Below are 20,245 nucleotides of genomic sequence, written 5' to 3'. Positions count from 1 at the left end.
CTAATGTACATTACAAACAAGCTCTAACATGCTTATGCTAGAAGCACTCCTAGTAAAGGTTTAAGAATGAACTTTCTTCTTTTGGTAAAGAAATTAGAGAATTAGTAGTTATGACCTACAATGGCATCATCCAAAACAGGAAAAAACATTGTTTTCATAATGGAAACCCCAATAGTCTGTTGTCCTTGATGTTTACTAGAATTCAAGATAGTCTTGGCTCTCTAACATCAAAACAGATTACCACGTGACATAAATGTGAACATCTAACTTGATGTTTGCAAGGCTAACATGCCTCTGACTGTATATATTTGATCAGGTTTAAAATGGTGTGCCCAGGATATGCTAACTGAAATGACTCAGTTGACATCTAAACTATAGCTAGTTTGAGTTCAGGTTGCATCAACCTTTCCCATTATTGTACAAATTTAGGCCATCTTACAAAAGACAAGAGTGTGAAAGTTGATTTTTTGAAATTCAGTCAGCAAACATTTTATTGAGTGCCTTTAGGGTAGGCCAGGCCAATAAAAAAATAAAATGAAGCCTAATGGGGTTTTTTCTTTTCTCTTTTGACACAGCTGAAAGTAAATGACTAAAAATGGGAGTGGCTCCAGAAAAACAGGAGCGTGAGACACAAGTTTAGGACTCTCACACTCAAAAGCAACCTTGGTTCCTGGGTAGTTATGATTTAATCAGTTTTGTCACAACTGAACTAGATGATGACAGCATCTATTTACCAGTTGCCCAGCTCTCTGTGTCTTTCCAAGTGATAACCACCAGACTGATAAATTAACTCCTAGGAAAAGACCAACACTTTCACATAATGGATGAATATTTAACAGTGGTCTCTTAGAATCAGTGTTGTCTGGAGCAAAGATGTGAGGGCTTCTAGAGGAGGAAATCACAAAGCGGGTAGAAGTAGTAGTATAGGGCAGAAAATGTTTTGGGAAGCCAGAGAAGTGAGGTCTTTTCCCCTTTTTGTCACTCAAGAGTCTGCCTATGAAAGACAAATGTAGTGGGGTTCTCTAACAGTATTTTCTTCATGTTTGATCTACAAGTTTGCAGCATAAAAGGGTAATGTTTCTGAGATAGTTATTGAGCCCCCTGCTTTGAACAAAGCATGTGTACATATTCACCATGGTCGTCAGATTCAAACCCTTCCTTCCAGAAGAGTTATTGGGTACTTGGGGAAATGAGCTGTGCAGGTAACTCCAAAACAAGGCAGTATGTTTTAAGTGTCATGTGAGTGGTATAAAGTCCTATGGAAATTCAGAGCAAGGTGGCTTTTCGCAGGGGCCATCAGGGAGGTTTTGTGGAAAGGTAGTATTTCCACTGGGCACTTAAGGGGTGGACAGAGTTTCAGTGATGGGAGTGCACAGGTGGAAGTCGTCCCAAGAAAGGCACAGTCTGAAGAACAAGGACAGCCCGTGTGGCCCGGGCAGGTGACTTTCTGAATATTTTTGTACCTGATGTAGACATTGGTGGCCATTGTGGTTGCAATGGAGGATGGGGACTGTAAGGTGGAAATATACTTTGAGGTCTTAAAGATAGTCATGGATTGTCTTGAAGGACTGGGTGAGAAGTTTGGACTTTATCTTGTAGGCAATGGGGAGCCATTGAAGGTTTTTATTTTGAGCAAGGGTTGTGAGAATCAAAGCAAATTAAATAAAATAAATTTAACTTAGGGTTGGCAGGATGCAGAGGCCTCAAATTGGCTAAATCCAGCCCACAGATGTGTCTTGTTTGACCTGCATAGAGAGTTTAAAAAAAATGTTTAATACATTGCCAGCATTTAAAAGCAAGTCGATTATATATTAAGTTTCAAGTTGCAGTGATCTCTTTAAATGTTAGATGTTCTAGCAGTACTTGGCCCTCTTTCCAATATGGTAACTGTGAGCTGAAGTTCACAGTTTAGAACAGCTGTGCTCCCCACCTAACCCCGCCTTTTACTCTCCTCTCTTTAACCCATTGGCCCCTGTAGGCACTTCATTTGCAACCAGTGTTAGAGGCTGTAGTCCAGTCTCTGCTGTGAACCAGAGTGTGCTTAGGAAATTCACTCTGGGTTTCAGTTTCCTTTCCAGGAAAATGAGGATTGGAACAAAAGATTTCCAGTCTTCCTTTTGTTCTCTGATTGATTAAATGGTGCCAAACCAGCAAGGTTGTGGAGGGAATGGACGGTAAAGGATGAATGTGGGAACAACTGGGAAGGAGGGGTTTTGTCCCTGGTTCTTAAAGTTTAAGCATATTGCTCAGTATTTAAATGCACAAAGACGTTGTCAAAAAGGTTCATTCTGCATAGGGTGAAGTGAAAATTTAGAATTTTTTATGTCCTTTATTTGAACTTTTGATTTTCAATGGCTTGAGTGTTTAAAGTCAACATATTTAAAGGAAAAATGATACAACTTGGCCGGGAAGAGGCAAAGCCAAGAGACTGACATTTGTTATGCATTTACTATGTGACGCTTTATAGCTATTATCTCAGTGGAGCCCCCTAAAAACCTCCTCGTAAGGTACATATTATCCTCACTGTTCATGTAAGGAAACTTGTGCTAAGTAACTTGCCCCAAGATCTTACAGCAATTAGGTTTAACTACATGGCTAGCCTTATTTCTTGCCTGAAGGCCTTGCTGAGAAGCTGTGTCTTGAAAAGAATGTGGTGGTGAGGGCAACATGAGTGTGGGAAAGGAATGAATATGGCTTGTTTCATTGTGCTGATGAAAAATCTCATTGAGTTTTATATTGCCCTTTAGTTGATTTTGCTTTGCTACCATCTGTTTCTTTTCTGGTAGCTGCATTTGGCTGTTTCTTAAAAGTGCCAAAATTTAGAAATAACCAAAGTGCTGGGTAGAGGTTGCTGGTCCTTTCCATTTCCTTCCCAAGAAAAATAATCTTTTTGTTTTGTTTATGCTTATTTTTTTTTTTACCTTCCTTATATATCCAACATGGCATTTTCCTATTATCAGATTTTCTACGAGATATATGTATGAGTCAGCAAGAGGAAGGAAGAAACAGATTACCTCAAAGCAACTTTTGTTAAAAAAAAATCATCATTATCCCATGGATTTTGTTAGAGAAAAAGAATTTTTTTTTAAAGATTTATCTATTTATTTATTTATTTATTTATTTATTTATTTATTTATTTATTTATGATAGACACAGAGAAAGAGAGAGAGAGAGAGAGAGAGGCAGGCAGAGACACGGGCAGAAGGAGAAGCAGCGGGAGCCCGATGCGGGTCTCAATCCCGGGACTCCAGGGACCACGCCCTGGGCCAAAGACAGGCGCCAAACCGCCGAGCCACACAGGGATCCCCGAGAAAAAGAATCTTAATGCGCCTATGGCAGATGAGATGTTTGCCTTTCATTCTACCTGATATCCTCCTTATGGACTGATTTATACCAACCAGTTATAATATTTGTATTGAGGCCATCACATCAGCAGAATTCAGGCTATGGGAAAACTTTGCCATTTCACAGGTTGAAATGGCTACACTTCTTCAAAAATCATTTTTACAAGAAAGAAAAGGAAGAGGATGGAGAAGTTGTAAATTAAGAGACCAAAAACAAAACAAAACAAAAACTATCTGGAAAAAAAAAAAAAAACAACCCAAATCTTCAACTATATAGTGTTGTAGGATGCACATTTGTGTGATGAAACCATAAAAAAAGCAAGAAAATGATTGCAATAAGGTTAGGCCTTATGAGAAAGGAGTGGGTGTGATGAGATGGGGCCCAGGGAGGATTTGGGTGGGTCCCCAATTTCTTTTGGCCTCTTGATCTCGTTGGTGTTATAAGGGTGTTTTGCCTTACAATAATTCATTTTAGTAATTTATTCATCTATAACATTCTCTTTGCAGTTGTCTGTATATTATGTTCTACGACTGTTTTAAGTTTTGAAAATAGTCTGAGCATTGGTTACTGTTCAACTTGCATGTCTTACCCAGGTGGGTAATGGTATACCCAATTCACCTTGTGGGAACTGGTATGCCATATTCACTCTGTTTGCTTCAACAGAGAATTACTGAAACAATTTTTAAAAAAATGATAACTGTTCAGGTTGGCATTTGAGAACTTACCATGGAAAGAATGATGTTCCCCCTAAACTATCCTTTTTGTTTTTAAACAGTGCAGTTTTTAAAAGTTCAGTCTTATTCCCAGAGGTGTTGACAAGTTTCTTAATTTCTCCAAATCTTGGCTTTCTCTGTTGAAATGGTAATATGAATAACACTACTCACCTCACAAGGTTGATGTAGGAATAGAATAAGGTGATGTATATCTGAAAGGTAGCAAAGTCCCAGACACATAGAAAGTACTCGAATAAATACTAGCTATTATTACTAGTATTACATTTAACCTATATTATAGGAAATATCATAAAAGATATATTTCTAATATTTAGTAATTATTGGACTTAGCTCATTGCAAATGGAAAGAAGAGAAATCATGTCAGATATTTGATGTGATCTTTCTTTTTTTAATATAAAACCACTGATTTCTCTGTATCTAGTGTTTTCCTTACTTCCTTTGGTGTTTGATTTCCTATCACTCTGCAAACATATTCACGTTCCAGAACACTTCCTAACTGAAGTAATTTCCTAATTAGAACACTTGTTATTTTGACGTACTAAGACAAGGATTCCTCCTACGTCTTCTGCCACTTTCCAGGCTGCTGGGCTGGGGAGATGGGTGTGTGGCACTGGCAACAGTGACAGAGGTTTTGGTGATCAGATTACCTGACACTGATTATAGTTTAACCAGCAAGACCAGCACTCCCAGCCTGGGAGTGCTCAGGTACTGTTACTGTTGAGACTTCCATGGCATTTATTGTAGCTTGGGTTTGCCTGTTTTTTTTTTTTTCCCTGACGATCCAGTATTGCTCTATTTAGGTTACATCTTTGTATGACTTATCTCCCACTGTTCCAGATAGACTTGGGTTTTCCATAAAGTCAGAGCTCAACTCCCAGGCTGTCCTGGTTCACCAGAATGCCCCAACTGCCTGGCAGCTGGCAGACAACACTCAACTTCCCCTCACATAGTTCTTATCATGTGCCTTTTCTTGTCACTTGCCCCGCCCTTGGTCATTCTTCATATGGCTTCCTGTCATTTCTGGCACACATCAGGAGGTGTGGACTGTTCCCTTATGTAAATACAAGCTAACATGTGATCAGTCCCAAGTGCCATACCTCACTAAAGATTTAGTTTGTCCTAACCTGATTCCTTCAGAGAGCCTGGCCTTGACAGGCCATACCCACACCTGCCTACAAGGAGCATCCTGCTGTCTGCGTGCAGCCTCAGAACTGGTTTCCTAAATCACCCACCTCTCCTTCTTTGTACCTCTCCAGTTGGTTTCTTCTTGGAGTAACTTGGGCCACTGGCCTTCAGTTTGCAATAGGAGTCCCTCTCTTCTGGCCTAACTTGTTTTCCCTACAAGAACACTTTGTAACTAAGAGGCATTATTTTGCAAGTCACAGAAAACATAACACCAACTGGCTTAAATAATAAAGGAAATTAAGCTGCTTACTATAAAGGTCCAGGAGAATTCTGGGTACAACTAAGCCTTGATCCAGAGGCTCTAGCAACATGATGAAGGCTCAATATCTCACTGTTCTCTTCAACTTTCATTCATTAGAGTTTGTTGGTTCCACTTTTAGCAGATTCATCCCACTGGCCTACATTCCTCCTTCCACTTCCAGGAGGGGAAGCTTGACTTTCTCCACCAATAAATATAAATGGGCTTTAGTCTGACAGGACAAGGTTAGGTCCACAGTCTTTCCCATACCAGTCATCAAGGCTAGAGTTACTGGGGTTGACATCCTCAGAGAACATGGGCACCCTTAGAAAGGGCTAGCTGAAAGAAGGGTCCTGTTACTGAAAGAAGGGGATACTGTGTGGCCCTGAAAACAATGTCCTCCTCCGGATTATTGTCTTCTTGAGCAACTCTCAAACTAACACCCTTCTCAGCTAGGACATTCCCTTTCTATATCCTGCCTCGCATAAGCAACCCCTAAAACATTGTCCCCTATTTAGCCTGCTTGTCTTTGTGGGTGAGATCTGAACAGTATAATCTCCTTAAAAGCTAAGATATAGGGTCAACTTCTGAAATATTTTTATTAACATCATGTCAAAGTGGTGACTTATTTCTAAATTCCAGACTTACCCCCTCACACATCTCTCTCTCTCTCTCTCTCTCTCTCTCTCACACACACACACACACAAAATTCTGCAAAGGGCGTCTTGTTTTTCCTACTGATGGAAAAGTCAAAGGGAATCATCTGGCAAAGGTAGTGTCCCTTGCTTAGTCTCTATCTTGCCTCTACCTGCTTAGAAATTTCTTTACCATCAATAATCACCTCTTCAGTAATTTGGAAATTCCTAAAAGTTGAGTGGATTTAGGTAGAAAATGTATGATTTATGCATGCAATACTATGTGGAATCCTAGAAGCCATGTTAGCATTTCCAATATCTCATTTAAGTTTGAGGGGAATCCTGTGAATTCTGGGGGGTCTTTTTTTCTTCTTCAGCCTCTGGACTTGCAAATCCCTGATTGTTCCAGGATGTTAGGGACATAGGTGCACTGTATTCTCTGTTGTCACAACCCATATTAAGCTTGATCAGCAAATTGACAAATGAGGACCTAAAATGCAATCAGTATTCCACTCAATAAAAATCATAAGCAGAGAGCCCTTCTTAACAGAGCAGTATTAGACACTGATATCAAGAAATCAGAAAATATGGACTGTGTCCTCAAAATGTAGCTAAATATATGTGATATATATAATGTGTATGTGTGTTAGAGAGAGAGAGAAGAGGAGAGAGAGAGCTTTATAATTACTTGTTAAACAACATTTGAAGGACTGGTGTGAAGCTACCCTTGCTTATACTATCTGATAGACTGTTTACATTAGGCTTGCAGACTAACGTAATACAGGTATGTAATTGTAAATAAGAGCACCAAAGCGGAAGAGGAAACTATAATATACCTTTGGATATGGCTGGCTGAGTCACAGCAGTAGAGAAATGAGTGGTTGGTTCTTTGTGAGCAAGGTATAAGCAGACCTCATGTTATAAGCATCTGCGGCAGCCATGAAATTGAGTATAATTGTGTATTACACGTAGAGTGTTTTATTAGTTTTTTGAACTACAATTGCAGACCCAAATCACAGTCACCATCATTGGCCAGGAAAGAGGAGCTGGGGGATAGGAGAAATTATTTTGGCTATGAGGAGTGGCCCTATGGAGGCAATGAGAAGTACAAGTCACAATGCCTAACAGGTGTAGAAAACTTGAACTCGATTCCTGCTCTGCTGTCAGAAAAATCTGGTCTGGTGGGTGGCAAGAGCCATAGGAGTGTCTGGCAGAAGTCTGTCAGAAAGAAGCAGTGTCATTATCCCTCATCATGCAGAGGCAGAGACTCATCCCGTGGCTGATTGATGCCTGACACAGAGGATAGAGTTCAGTCTCCAGGAAGATGGAGCTGCCCAAACACAGAGTTCAAGGCAGGCATCTATCTTCAGAAGGACATGTACCCCAGAGACTCAGGCAGGGGTGAGGGAGGGCCTTTTAACTACAAGAGCTCTCAAGTTCCGGCTTTAGGATGCGAAGCCTCTTCCAAACTCTGGGCCAGCCTTACAAAAGGCAGACTGCAATCCTGCTTCTTTGAAAACAAGGAACTATAGAGTTTTGAAATGACTATGATGAATATGTTCTTGGAAAATTTGAAAGTTATAGGACCTTAGATCTGCCTGGATGGAAACAATACGTTCTTTATGTTCAGCATGTCTGCCCTTGTTTCAGAGATTCCCTTTGCAGCCTTCTGTAGGGTCAGTTTACTTTATCATAGAACCAAGTTTAAGACCTCCTGAACTAGTAATCTCACCTTCACTATTATTGCTCTCCTTTTAACAAAATGTTAAAAGCACTCAAAGGATGTGTTATTAAATATATTACTTCTTCCATATTTTTTTTTCTCTCACACACACACACACACACAAAATTCTGCAAAGGGCGTCTTGTTTTTCCTACTGATGGAAACTTAAATTTCTCTAAGGCAAAAAACACGGTGGCTTCCGGTAAGCTTTGTAAGGTTTATCCTTAATGGAGTTTGGTTTATAAAAGTAATGAATGTGCAGTTATGTAAGTAAATATGTTCCCAAGTAAAAGACAAAATGTAATCGTTCTTAATTGTATGGGAAGGCAATATGTTGGGATTTTTCTGTCTAGGTTTTAAGGTTGATTACAAATTGGCATGGAACCACTTGTAAGAATAGCAAGGAATACTGTGTTATGTAACCCAGATCTATTCTGTTGGCTTTACATCACCAGATTTTGGATCCAGTGCCATGAGACTTTCTCAGGATAGAAAGGTAATAACCTTATAGCATACAATAACCAAGATAACAAATTGAAAATCTGTTCATGCCTGAACATTTTTCTTTCTTTTTCTCCCTCAAATATGGTATTATGGTTTTAACTCAGTTTGGGGTCGTATTGCAGACAACTCATTTATCTGCAAGGGCAAAGGAAATTCATGGTGAGAATAGTCCAACCCATCTAGTAATCCAAAAAGCATTACATATTTCAGGTTGTCTCCAATGTTTACCACTGTAAATATGAATATTGTTTCTTCATGGCCCTGTTGTAATGAACTCTCCCACTGCCCCTACTTCTCCGAAATCCTGAAGTAATTTCCCCAGTGGTTTCCCTATTCTCTGGTCTTGCTCTGTGCCAGTCCATCCCCCACACTGCAGCCAGGATGAGTCTTCTTAAAAATCAAATCTGGATCTATCCTCTAGTTTAGAGTCTTTTGTGCCAGAATACGGCCTACAGATTCATGGTAGACATTGGCCCATGCCTGCCTCTCCAGTCCAGCTCTCCTGGCATCATCTGCTTCAAGGCCCTTCAGACACCCTGTTTACCACAGATATGATTAAGATAAAGACCCTGAGATGGGAAGATTATCCTGGATTATCTGGATGGATCCTAAATGCCATCTTAATAAAAGAGGGAAGCATAGGGAGATTTCAAACAAAAAAAGAGAAGATGATGTGGCCAGAGACCTAGAGATTGAAGCGATAGAACTATAAACCAATGATGTGCCAGGAGCCACCAAAAAATGGGAGAGGCAAGAAACAAATTCTCCTCTAGAGCCTTCAGAGGGAATGTAGCTGTGCCATCTTGATTTAAGTCCAGTGAAATCGATTCTGGGTTTCTCGCCTCCAAAACTGTAAGAGAATAAATTTCTGTTGTTTTAAGCCACCAAGTGTGTGACAGTTTGTCATAGCCACTCCTGTAGCTAATATACTCTCCAAAGTAGGCAGATTCACATTCTCTGTTCCCATGAGTTCTGTAAAGCACCTACCTCTACCCCAGATTTAACAGGTGGTAGTCCGTTTGTTATTGGTTGCTTTTTCTACTTCTTCTGAGCTCCCTGAGGGTACTTTGCATTCTCAGTTCCTGACATAGAGTATTAGAATCTAATACTGGCCTGTTGTGGAATGAATGCCAAATGGATGCATGGCTGAATGAATAGTACCTGCTGAGAGCATCTTCTGGTTGTCTCTGCCATAGCTCCCTTCTCTCTGACCCCTTGCATTTCACATCCATGTCCTCCACATTGTGTGTTTCTCCCCAGCAGTGTCTGGTTGAGAGTTGTGCAATAGTCTTATTTTCCCCCTTACTATCTTTGGTTCACCTGGCTTGCTTTGTATTTCTTGCTTTTCTTATCATTATCTCCTCTTTTAACTCTTTTTAAATGAATCCATATTCCTTTCAATTTCATTAAGTCTGTAAAGCAGTGTTTTTTTTTTTTTTTAACTTCTTAGTTTGAAAATTTTCCAACTTACAGAAAATGAAAAGGAATAGAACAATAAATACCACATGCCCTTCACCTGGAGAATTCACCAGTTGTTAACATTGTGAAACATTTGTTTGTTCTCTTGCTCTGTATATTTTTTCATTTTATATTGTAATATACCCTTTAAAAGTAAGTTACACTCATTATGAGTCTTCACTCCTAATACTTAGGTATTACAAAGTATTACTAAGAATTTGGATGGCCTCATGACCCTTCCTAACTGTTCTGGAAGTGAGGTAATTGTCTATCTGTTTATAAGGTGCAAATGCAAAATAATCCCAGCTAAACTCCTAAGAGTTTCCTGTGATATGGGGTGAACCGAATACCCATTTCTCACACACATCATCCCCTTGCAGATTCAGGCTCTTCTGGTCATTCCCACAGGGATAGTTGACCCAAATCACTCAACCTGAGGTATTCCAGTACTAAATCTGTCATTTGTGTGTTCAGGAATATTTTCCTGCCTGGAACAAAAAGGTAGCATTATTCCAGTTGCAAGGTGATATGACTATATTATAGTGCGCAAAACTAGCTCTGAATCTGTGGTCCTTTTGGTTTTTTTTATTATTTTTTTAATTTTATTTATTTATGATAGTCACACAGAGAGAGAGAGAGGCAGAGACATAGGCAGAGGGAGAAGCAGGCTCCATGCACCGGGAGCCCGGCGTGGGATTTGATCCCGGGTCTCCAGGATCGCGCCCTGGGCCAAAGGCAGGCGCTAAACCGCTGCGCCACCCAGGGATCCCTCTGTGGTCCTTTTGAACCATGCATGAGCTCCACTGGGGTCTGATTCTGAATTTATGTTTTGAAGCGGAGCCAGGACAGACTATTACCAATTCCACATAGCCCTGTTATATCCCACCTCCATCTGGGCAAACCACCCCGCCCATGGATTACAGGGCAATAACTATGCAAAATACATAGAGAACACTCTGGTACAAAAGGTAGGCTAGAAGATTGGTATTCCAAATAAAACAAAAACATTCTTGATACTTATCAGTGCTGATATGTTGAATCTCATTCCAGATAAACTGTTTGCTGTGGCTCCCACCATCTGTTTGCTAAGACATCCTGGAAAAGTCAGGAATTAAGCCACAGTGGTGACAAGAGAGAGCACTGAACAAATTAAGGGCATGCATGCCCAGCCTGTACTTCTAACTGCATTGTTAAGCGGTGGAGCAACCTTTCCTTATGGTTATTATCTTTGTTTTACTTTACTTGCACCAAGAAAAAGAAACAGATTTTGCTAATTTTAAAATTGCACTAAATTGACATTGCCTATCTAGGAGGTTATTGAGTGCTGTCAGCAAAAAAATAGTGATTCAGATGTGAGCTGGGTGCCTTGGGGCCAAAATTTGCCTGCTTCTAGCTACGTGACTTTTGCACAAGTCACCTTCCTTCTTTGGCCCTCTGTTCTCTTTCCTGACCAGTCTCCACATAAACGAGGGGTGAAAGAGGGTGGGGAAAGGAAAGGAATCTAAACTCCCACTAATTCTAAAATGCTAGAAAATAGAGAACACTCTGAATAAAGTAATGATGTAAACTAGACATCTTTCATTTAAATGGCAAGTTTATAGGGGCCTGCTCACTGTATGCAAATGATACTCCTGATTGCAGATGAGGATTTTGTAATCATTAAAGCTCATTTACCAGAACCTCTAATTGGAAACAGCATTTAATACTGGTTACTTGAAGTTACTGTATGTTCATGCAGGTAATTAAATCACCTTTTTTTAAAAACACTGCAAACTTGACGTTTCCCTCCCCTTTAATTAGGGGCATTGATGAGGACTTACTGTATTAGTATATTACAAGTATGTGTGAAATGAATATAATGAGTGTGCAATTAACCTTGAATAATTAGGTAAAGTTTCAGAAAAATCAAGAATAAGATATACTAAGTTTATCAGGAAACTGTTTCTGACACTTGCTTTAAATACCTATATAGTTCTTATTCTTTGTATAATATAAATTAAGTAGATTTTAAAAGTCAACAAGCAGATTTTTATTGTACGCTAGTGGAAACTCAGATGTTGAAATCTGAATTCTGGGACAAACTTGTGTTCTCACCAAAAACCAAGAGCTTAGTATATTCAAACTCTAGTTGATTACAAAATATTCCCTGTGAGATCATGCTAGGACCAAAGGCCAAAATGTATTATTTCTAGAAGTTTATAATCAGTTCAGATAGCATTTAAAAAACAACTTTCTGCCAGGTTCTATACTAGTCATTAGGGTAAAAAATGAGTTGATAAGGAAGTCATAGCTTTGCCCTCAAGGATCTTATATTCTAGAGGGAAAATGAACTTGTACAAAATCATTATATACAGTATAATATATGGAGACATAGAAGTGTATAAAGACTAGATTCAGAGGAAGGAAGTCAGAAAAGCTAACTTAGAAGTCAGATGTCAAGAAATTGTCCAGAATTCAATATAAAAGGAGGAAGAATTTGAAAATATGATATTAATAGGAAAGAAGGAGGATAGAATTTAAGAGTCTAACATACTGGTAACAGGAGTTCCATGTGGAGAAAATAGAACAAAAGGGAGCTGACATTTGAAGAGATAATAGCAGAGAACTTAACCAAATTTGTGAAAGACATGAATCTTCAAACTGAGGAAGCATGAGTCCTGAGAAAAAAGTGATTCACATACTGAAAAATTGTAGTGAAACCGCTGAAAATCAATGACAAAGAAAATCTTAAGAGCATCCTGAGAAAAATGGCAGACTATCATTTGTCAAATGTTGCAAAGGAGCTACATTTAGGTTGACAGCAGTAGGTTGTCAACCCTTGTCAACAATGACAAGGGCCAGGAGACAATGGAATAATATCACCAGAGCACTGAATGAAGAAACTGTCAGCCTGTATTTCTCTACTCAAGGGGAAAGATGACATAAAGGTATTTGCAGAATAACAGAGAATTGGAACTCAAAGATTTCATTGAAAGAGCTACTAGGAAGTTCAGGACACTGAAGAAAAATTAAGATACAGGAATTTATTACCTCAAAAATAGAAGCAATCCAAGTGTCCATCAGCTGGTGAATACATAAATAAAATGTGGTGTATCCTTACAATGGAGTATTTCATAGCCATACAAAGAAATGATACATTCCACATACTTGATACATGCTACACCGTAGTACCCTTGAAAACAACTTGCTAAATGAAGAAACCAGCCACAAAAGGTCACATATTGTTATGAGTCAATTTGTATAAAATATCCACAATAGGCAAATCCCTACAGACAGAAAGTAGTTTGGGACTGAGGGGAGGAGGGAATGGGAAATGACTGATAATGGGTATGGAGTTTGTTTTGGGGTGATGAAAATGTTCCAAACTCAGATAGTGGTGATGGTTGTACAACTCTGAATATTCTAAAAGCTATTAAGTTGTATGCTTTAAAAGGGTGAACATGATGGCATATGAATCATATCTCAATAAAGCCATTTTTTTTAAAGAGCAGTGATGAGCAAAGAAACATGGATAAATAAGGCAAATATTGATTGCATGAAACAATCATAACAATGACGAATTTGAGGCTACAAAAGCAAGGTGGAACTGATACACTATCAAGAACAATTGAGGGTCACTGGAGGGGAGGGAGGTAGGAGGATGGGGTAACTGAGTGATGGACATTAAGGAGGACACATGATATAATAAACACAGGGTATTCTACAAGACTGTGGACTCACTGACCTCTACCTCTGACCAATAATACGTTATATGTTAATTAATTGGATCTAAATTAAAATTATTTTTTAAAAAAGGTATAAGAGAGGAGACACTGTAGTTAAAGTTTTTATAATGTCGGGAGGCTAAGGATATTGATTAACATTAGAATTTATATCAAGAATGCAATTTCATAGTAGAGAAACTGTATTGCTCAAATATTAATGTTGGGAATGTAAAATGGGATAGCTACTCTGGAAAATAGATTGGCAGTTCTTTTCAAAGCTTAAAATAGGCTTACCACATGATCCAGCAATTACACTTGTGGCATTTATCCCAGAGAAATGAACTTATTTTCATGCAAAATTTAAACACAGTATTCGTAGCAGCTTGATTCACGCAGCCCAACATCGGAAACTACTCAAATGTCATTCAGTGAGTGAATGGTTAAATAAATTGTGGTACATCCATACCATGGAATACTACTCAGCATTTAAAAAGATCAGACTGGTATTAAAAATAATAATAATAATAATAATAAAAATAAAAAGATAGGACTGGGGGCAGCCCGGGTGGATCAGCGGTTTAGCGCCGCCTTCAGCCCAGGGCATGATCCTGAAGACCCGGGATTGAGTCCCACGTCGGGCTCCCTGCATGGAGCCTGCTTCTCCCTCTGCCTGTGTCTCTGCCTCTCTCTCTCTCTCTCTCTCCTTTCTGTGTATTCTCATGAATAAATAAATAAAATCTTTAAAAAAATAAAATAAATAAAAAGATTGGACTGTTGATCCAACAACTTGGATGAACCTTAAGGCTGATGCCAATTTCAAAAGTATATCAGCTCTATGGTTCCATTTAAGTAGCATATGTAAATTAATGTAATTCTGGAGATGGAGAACAGATTAGTGGTTGCTATAGGTTAGAGATGGGGAAGAGAAGAAAACAGGTGTATCAATAATGGGTAACATAAGAGAATCTTATGGTGATGGTACAGATGAGTCTCCTGTTCTCACATACACACATACACGCAAGTGCTTGCATAGCTGGTAAAATCTGAACAAGATCTTTACCAACGCCAGTTTCTTGACTTTGATGTTTTGTATAATTGTGTAAGATGGGAGCTTTGAGGGGAGCCTGGGGGAAGAGTGGACAAGGACCTACCTTTACATTTCTTTCAAAATTATTTCAAAATAAAAAGTTTTAAAATTTTAACAATAATTACTAAAAGAAAATAAGTAAGCTGTATAACTTCTTTGCCAAAGACTAGGGAGAGGAAAAAAGCAAAGACTAATCAACTAATCCTGAGGAAAGGAGAAAATAGCACAGAAAAAGCAAAATAACTACAAATACAAAAAAAAAAAAGGTAGAAACAAATGAATATATTTATAATCACAATAAATAAAATGGACCAAACTTCACATTGAACAGAAAGTCTCAGGTTTTATTTTTTTCCAGTTCAGTTAGTTTCAATGTATAAGAGACCTAAGGGATCCCTGGGTGGCGCAGCGGTTTGGCGCCTGCCTTTGGCCCGGGGCGCGATCCTGGAGACCCGGGATCGAATCCCACATTGGGCTCCCGGTGCATGGAGCCTGCTTCTCCCTCTGCCTGTGTCTCTGCCTCTCTCTCTCTCTCTGTGACTATCATGAATAAATTAAAAAAAAATTAAAAATTAAGAGACCTAAGTATAATGACATGGAGATGTTGAAAGTACATGATGTGGAAAGTGGCAAATATCTGAAGAAAGCAGTGACATAGGGGCACCCGGGTGGCTCACTGGTTGAGCATCTGCCTTCGGCTCAGGTTGTGATCCCAGGATCCCACATCGGGCTCCCTGTGAGGAGCCTGCTTCTTCCTCTACCTATGTCTCTGCTTTTCTCTGTCTCTCATGAATAAATAAAAAATTTTAAAAGAAAGCAGTTAAACTTTAAAGTGAGAACATATGGTGATTAAAAGAGGCAATATATCATGATAGAAAGAACAATTAACTGAGAGGGTAAAACAATCCTGAATTTTTACATTCCTAACACTATAGCACTTTACATATTTTAAAGCAAAATTCAGTATATTTAAAAGGAAAATAGATAAATCCATGTTCATAGTTAGATTTTTAATATACCTACATTGACAATTGATAGACAAAAAAGTCCAAAATTTATTAAGCGTATCAAAGATTTGACCAATGAATTAATGGAGTTAGGTAGATGGATGGATAGATAGCAAAATATATATAAAGTGTATTAACCGAACAATTAAATACTCTCTTTCAAACATACATGGAATACTTATAAAACTTGACCATACACTATTAGGTCACAAAACAAATTTCAGTTTATACCATATAGTAGGTCAAAAAGCAGTGTTAATTTGTACACAGCATATTTTCTGCCCACAACTCAATAAAATTAGAAATTGGTAACAAAACAATAAACAACACCTCCATTATTAAAATATTAAAAAACAGACCTCTAAATAATAGAAGGTTCAGATAAAAATAATAAAATAATTAGGAGATATTTAGAACTAAATGCCAATGAAAACTACATGTATAGAGCTAAAAGTATGTATGGAGCTAAAACGGGGTGAACTTAAGGGAATATGTATAGCTGCACTTGTATATATTATTAGGAAGAAAGGAAAAGCTAATGAGTTAAGCATCTAAATGAAGAAGATGAAAAAATTCACTAAAATATAATAAAGGCAAATCTAGGAAGGAAAGAAGTTTATATCAACTTCAGAAAAAGAGTTTCTTGGGGTGCCTGGGTGGCTCAGCAGTTGGGCGGCTGCCTTCAGCTCAGGTCATGATCCCGGGATTTGGGATCGAGTCCGCATCAGGCTCCTACATGGAGCCTACTTCTTCCTCTGCCTGTGCCTCTGCCTTTCTCTCTGTGTCTCTCATGAATAAATAAATATTTTTTAAAAAGTTATCTCTGGAAGAGAGAAGAGATTATAAGAAGGCTAGCTTCATTGGTAGCATTTTATTTTTTGGGGGTCAGAAAAAGAGATGTAAATACTTTGTGTATTAAAATTATTGATTGTGGGGGATCCCTGGGTGGCTCAGTGGGGGTGTCTGCTTTGAGCTCAGGTCATGATCCCAGGGTCCTGAGGTCAAGCCCCACATTGGGCTCCTTGCTCTAGGGAGCTTTTCCCTCTCCCTCTGCTTGCTGCTTCCCCTGCTTGTGCGTTCTCTCTCCCCCCCCCCTCAAATAAATAAAATCTTTTAAAACATAAAAATAAAAAATTATTGTTTCTAACAACTTTATAGAAATGTAATTCACATAGCATACAGTTCACTTATTTTAAAGTGTACAATTGGCTGATTTCTAGTATATTCAGAGTTATGAGACCATCACAATCAACTTTAGGACATTTTCATCACCTCAAAAAGAAACAATCCACCCTTTGGCTGTCATCCCTAAGCTCTGCATCTTTACCTGGACTAAGCCACCACTAATCTGCTTTCTCTATTTATAGATTTGCCTAGTGGGGACCTTACATATAAAAGGAATCATATAACATGTAGTCATCTATGACTAGATTCTTTTACATAGCATACATTTTTCCAGGCTCACCCAGGTTGTAGCATATATCTGTTTCCTTCCTTTTTTATGGATAAATAATATTCCATTGTATGAACATACTATGTTTTGTTTATTCATTAGTTGATAAACATTTGAGTCATTATCACTTTTGGCTGTATTATGAATAATACTGCTATAGACATTTGTGTACAAGTGTTTGTGTAGATGTATGTTTTCATTTTTCTTGGATGTATACCTACGCATGGAGTTGCTGAGTCAAATGGAAATTCGATGCCTACATTTTTGAGGTACTGCCAGACTGTTTTCCAAAGTGGTTGCACTGTTTTATACTTCCATCAGCTTGTATGAGGCTTCTGATTTCTCTACATCCTTGCTAACACTTGGTATTATCTGACTTTTCGATTATAGCCATCTTAATTTGTGTGAAGTGGTTTATCACAGTACTTTCTATTTGCATTACCTGATGACTAATGATGTTGAACATCTTTTCATGTGCTTATTAGCCATTTGTCTTCTTTGGAGAAGTGTCTATTCTGATCCTTTGCCCAATTTTAATTGGGTTGTCTTTTTGTTATTGGGTTGTAAGAGTTCTTTATATATTCTAGATACAAGTCCCTTTTCAGATGTATGATTTCCAATTATTTTCTACCATTTTATGGGTTCTTTTCACTGTCTTGATAGTGTCCTTTGAAACACAAACATTTTTCATAGTGATAAGGTTTGATTATCTTTGTTGTTGTTGCTTATGCCTTGATGTCTTATCTATAAGAATCTGTGGCCAAATCCAATATTATAAAGATTTATCTCTATGTTTTCTTCTGAGCATTTCATAGTTTTAGCTCTTAGGTCTTTGAGTTAATTCTTGTATGTGATCAGCAGTTATACCATTTTACATGCTCTTCAACAGTACACAAGAGTTTCAATTTCTCCACATCCTTTCCAACACTTGATATCTTCTTCTGTTGTTGTTGTTTTTAATTGTAGCCATTCTAATGAGTGTGAAGTAGTAGCTCATTGTGATTTCGATTTGCATTTCCCTAGTGACTAGTGCTGTTGAACATCTTTTCATGTGCCTATTGGCCATTTGTATATCTTCTTTGGAGAAATGTCTATACAAGTCCTTTGCCTATTTTTAGTTGGGTTGTTAATTTGTTGTTGAATTGTAGGAATTCTTTGTATATGCTGGATGTCAATCTTTATGAGACATTTGATTTGCAGTTATTTATTCCTATTGAGTAGATTGCCTTTTCACTCCATTAATAGTGTCCTTTGTTACACAAAAGATTTTAATCTTGATGGAGTCCAGCTTATCTGTTCTTTCTTTTGTTGTGTGTGCTTTTGGTGTCATATCTGAGAAATCATTATCAATTTCTAAATGCTCAGCCTGGTGGCATTTAAACTACTCAGTGAATGACTTAAAGAACTGAAATAAGTTATTTCTATTCTACAATTTATAATTATGGAAGATTTCATAATCATCCATTCAATCCCAAGCTTCTTCTGAATCTTTATTTTCCTGATTACTGCCAAATGCATTCAATTATAAATTGAAAGCATGGAAATAGCACTTTATTATGATACAGTTTTTCCTCATGAGGAATAGTGATCAAAATTATTGCCAAGTGCCTTTATTAGGAAAAGAAAATTTTTAACTGATTAAAGACTATGGATGTTATATATCAACTATTTAATGGGTTTTCAACTTTTCTGCTTTATTTTTAAAAAACACTGAATTTCACTTTAGCATATATAATAAAGTTCTAAAACTTCAAAGACATTTTGCATTCCAAAAAGGGTTCCTTGTGGTTATAATATTCATTTGAAATTCAAATCACTCCTTGGAATTTGAAGCTAGCTAGAAGTTATGTACTATAGAAGAAGAAGGGGGAAGATCCCTGATGCCATTGCTAATTTATTCTGCTACAAGTTATGACACCTTTGTGCCATTTGAGCAGCAAATGAATGTTTTGACCTTGGGCTGGATCTATAGTAAACTATCCATAGTAAACGCTATCTATAGTAAAAATCTTGGGCAATGTATAAGAACTTATTTTTAAATCTCTTTTTAGTTCTTGTTTTAAACCACTATATACTTTTTCAAGAGCCCCTAATTTTGCAAAGTAAATATGTAGAAGATCCAGTAGAAGCCCTCAGGCAATTTGCCATCTATTCATAGAATGTAATGATGGACATGACAGTGGATGAACGTGATAGATGATGTAGAAAATCCAATAGAAGCCCTTGGACTATTTGCCTAGAACATAATGATGCATGTGCCAGTATAAAAGAATAAAAGCATTACCACTTAGAGTCTGAGAAAGTAAGGATGGGCTGTGGTGGTCTGAATGGGTTTCAAGGAGGGAGACCTGAGCAGGCTGGGAGGATGAAGTATGACCCGAATGGGCTAAGACGGGGCACCACTCTCTCTAGGAGAGAGGAGAGACGTGAGCAAAAGTGTGACCAGCTGGAGAATGTCTTGCACCAGGTGCCTGAGGTAGAGGATACATTAAATATACTGTGGCCAGTTGTATGGTCAGGATGAGGACAGATTATGGGGAACTGATGTGGTAGTTTTATATTTGATGTAGCTGACTGGAGAGAAGCGCTGTGGGTTCTTGATCAGAGGAGTGATGGGAAAATGTAGTCTGTCTCCAATGGAGATCATAAAACTTGACAAGTAAATGGATTTTGGAAACATCTTATTCAACATTATCTTGTTTACTGAGCCCAGGGAGTTGAAATAACTTGCTCAGAGTCACCCCTTAAAAGATAGCAGATCCAAATCCCAGATTCATGCTTTAACTCGAAGGCCAGTGATCTTTCTTTCATGCCACAGTCCTCCAGAATATACTAAGAGATAGGAGCAAGGGAGAGAAGATGGGCAATAATTGTACAGTCCACACTTAAGGCAATAAACACAATGAGAAGGATTGCTGAGGAAGAGGGACGGAAAGGACAAATAAGAAAGCACCTTAATGAGAAAAAGTCAGAACCTGGTAACTATTTTCTTTATTTTAGCAAATGAGGCAGATAGTTAGAGAATTCAGTAAAGGGTTGAGCTTGTTCTAAAAAAATATTTGACTACAAGTGTAAAAAAACAAATCCTAATAAAACCACTATTCAAAATCCAAATGACCCTGACAAATGGGTGCTTAAGAAAATATTTGCTGAATGAGCAAACAAATGAAT

General features: G+C 38.1%; 1 protein-coding gene across 5 annotated transcripts in view; it reads left to right on the top strand.

The window, feature by feature from the left end:
* Positions 1-20,245, top strand: part of NIPAL2 (NIPA like domain containing 2) — a 76,140-nt gene that overhangs the window by 1,396 nt on the left and 54,499 nt on the right. For 2 of the 5 annotated variants that reach the window (XM_072773965.1, XM_072773963.1), the window contains exon 2: positions 10,874-11,041. The exons of 1 other annotated variant lie outside the window; for it this stretch is intronic. In XM_072773965.1, coding sequence (XP_072630066.1) covers positions 10,981-11,041 — 61 coding nt within the window. In that variant the 5' untranslated portion in view covers positions 10,874-10,980. Of the gene's footprint in view, positions 1-3,889; positions 3,939-10,873; positions 11,042-20,245 lie in introns of those variants that run through there. 2 more of the 5 variants (XM_072773962.1, XM_072773960.1) reach the window with 2 other exon arrangements.

Source organism: Canis lupus, chromosome 14 (assembly GCF_048164855.1).
Source record: "Canis lupus baileyi chromosome 14, mCanLup2.hap1, whole genome shotgun sequence".
NCBI classification, from domain to species: Eukaryota; Metazoa; Chordata; class Mammalia; order Carnivora; family Canidae; genus Canis; species Canis lupus.
The sequence above is the reverse complement of the archived record's forward strand: the minus strand, read 5'-3'. Positions and strand labels throughout refer to the sequence as shown.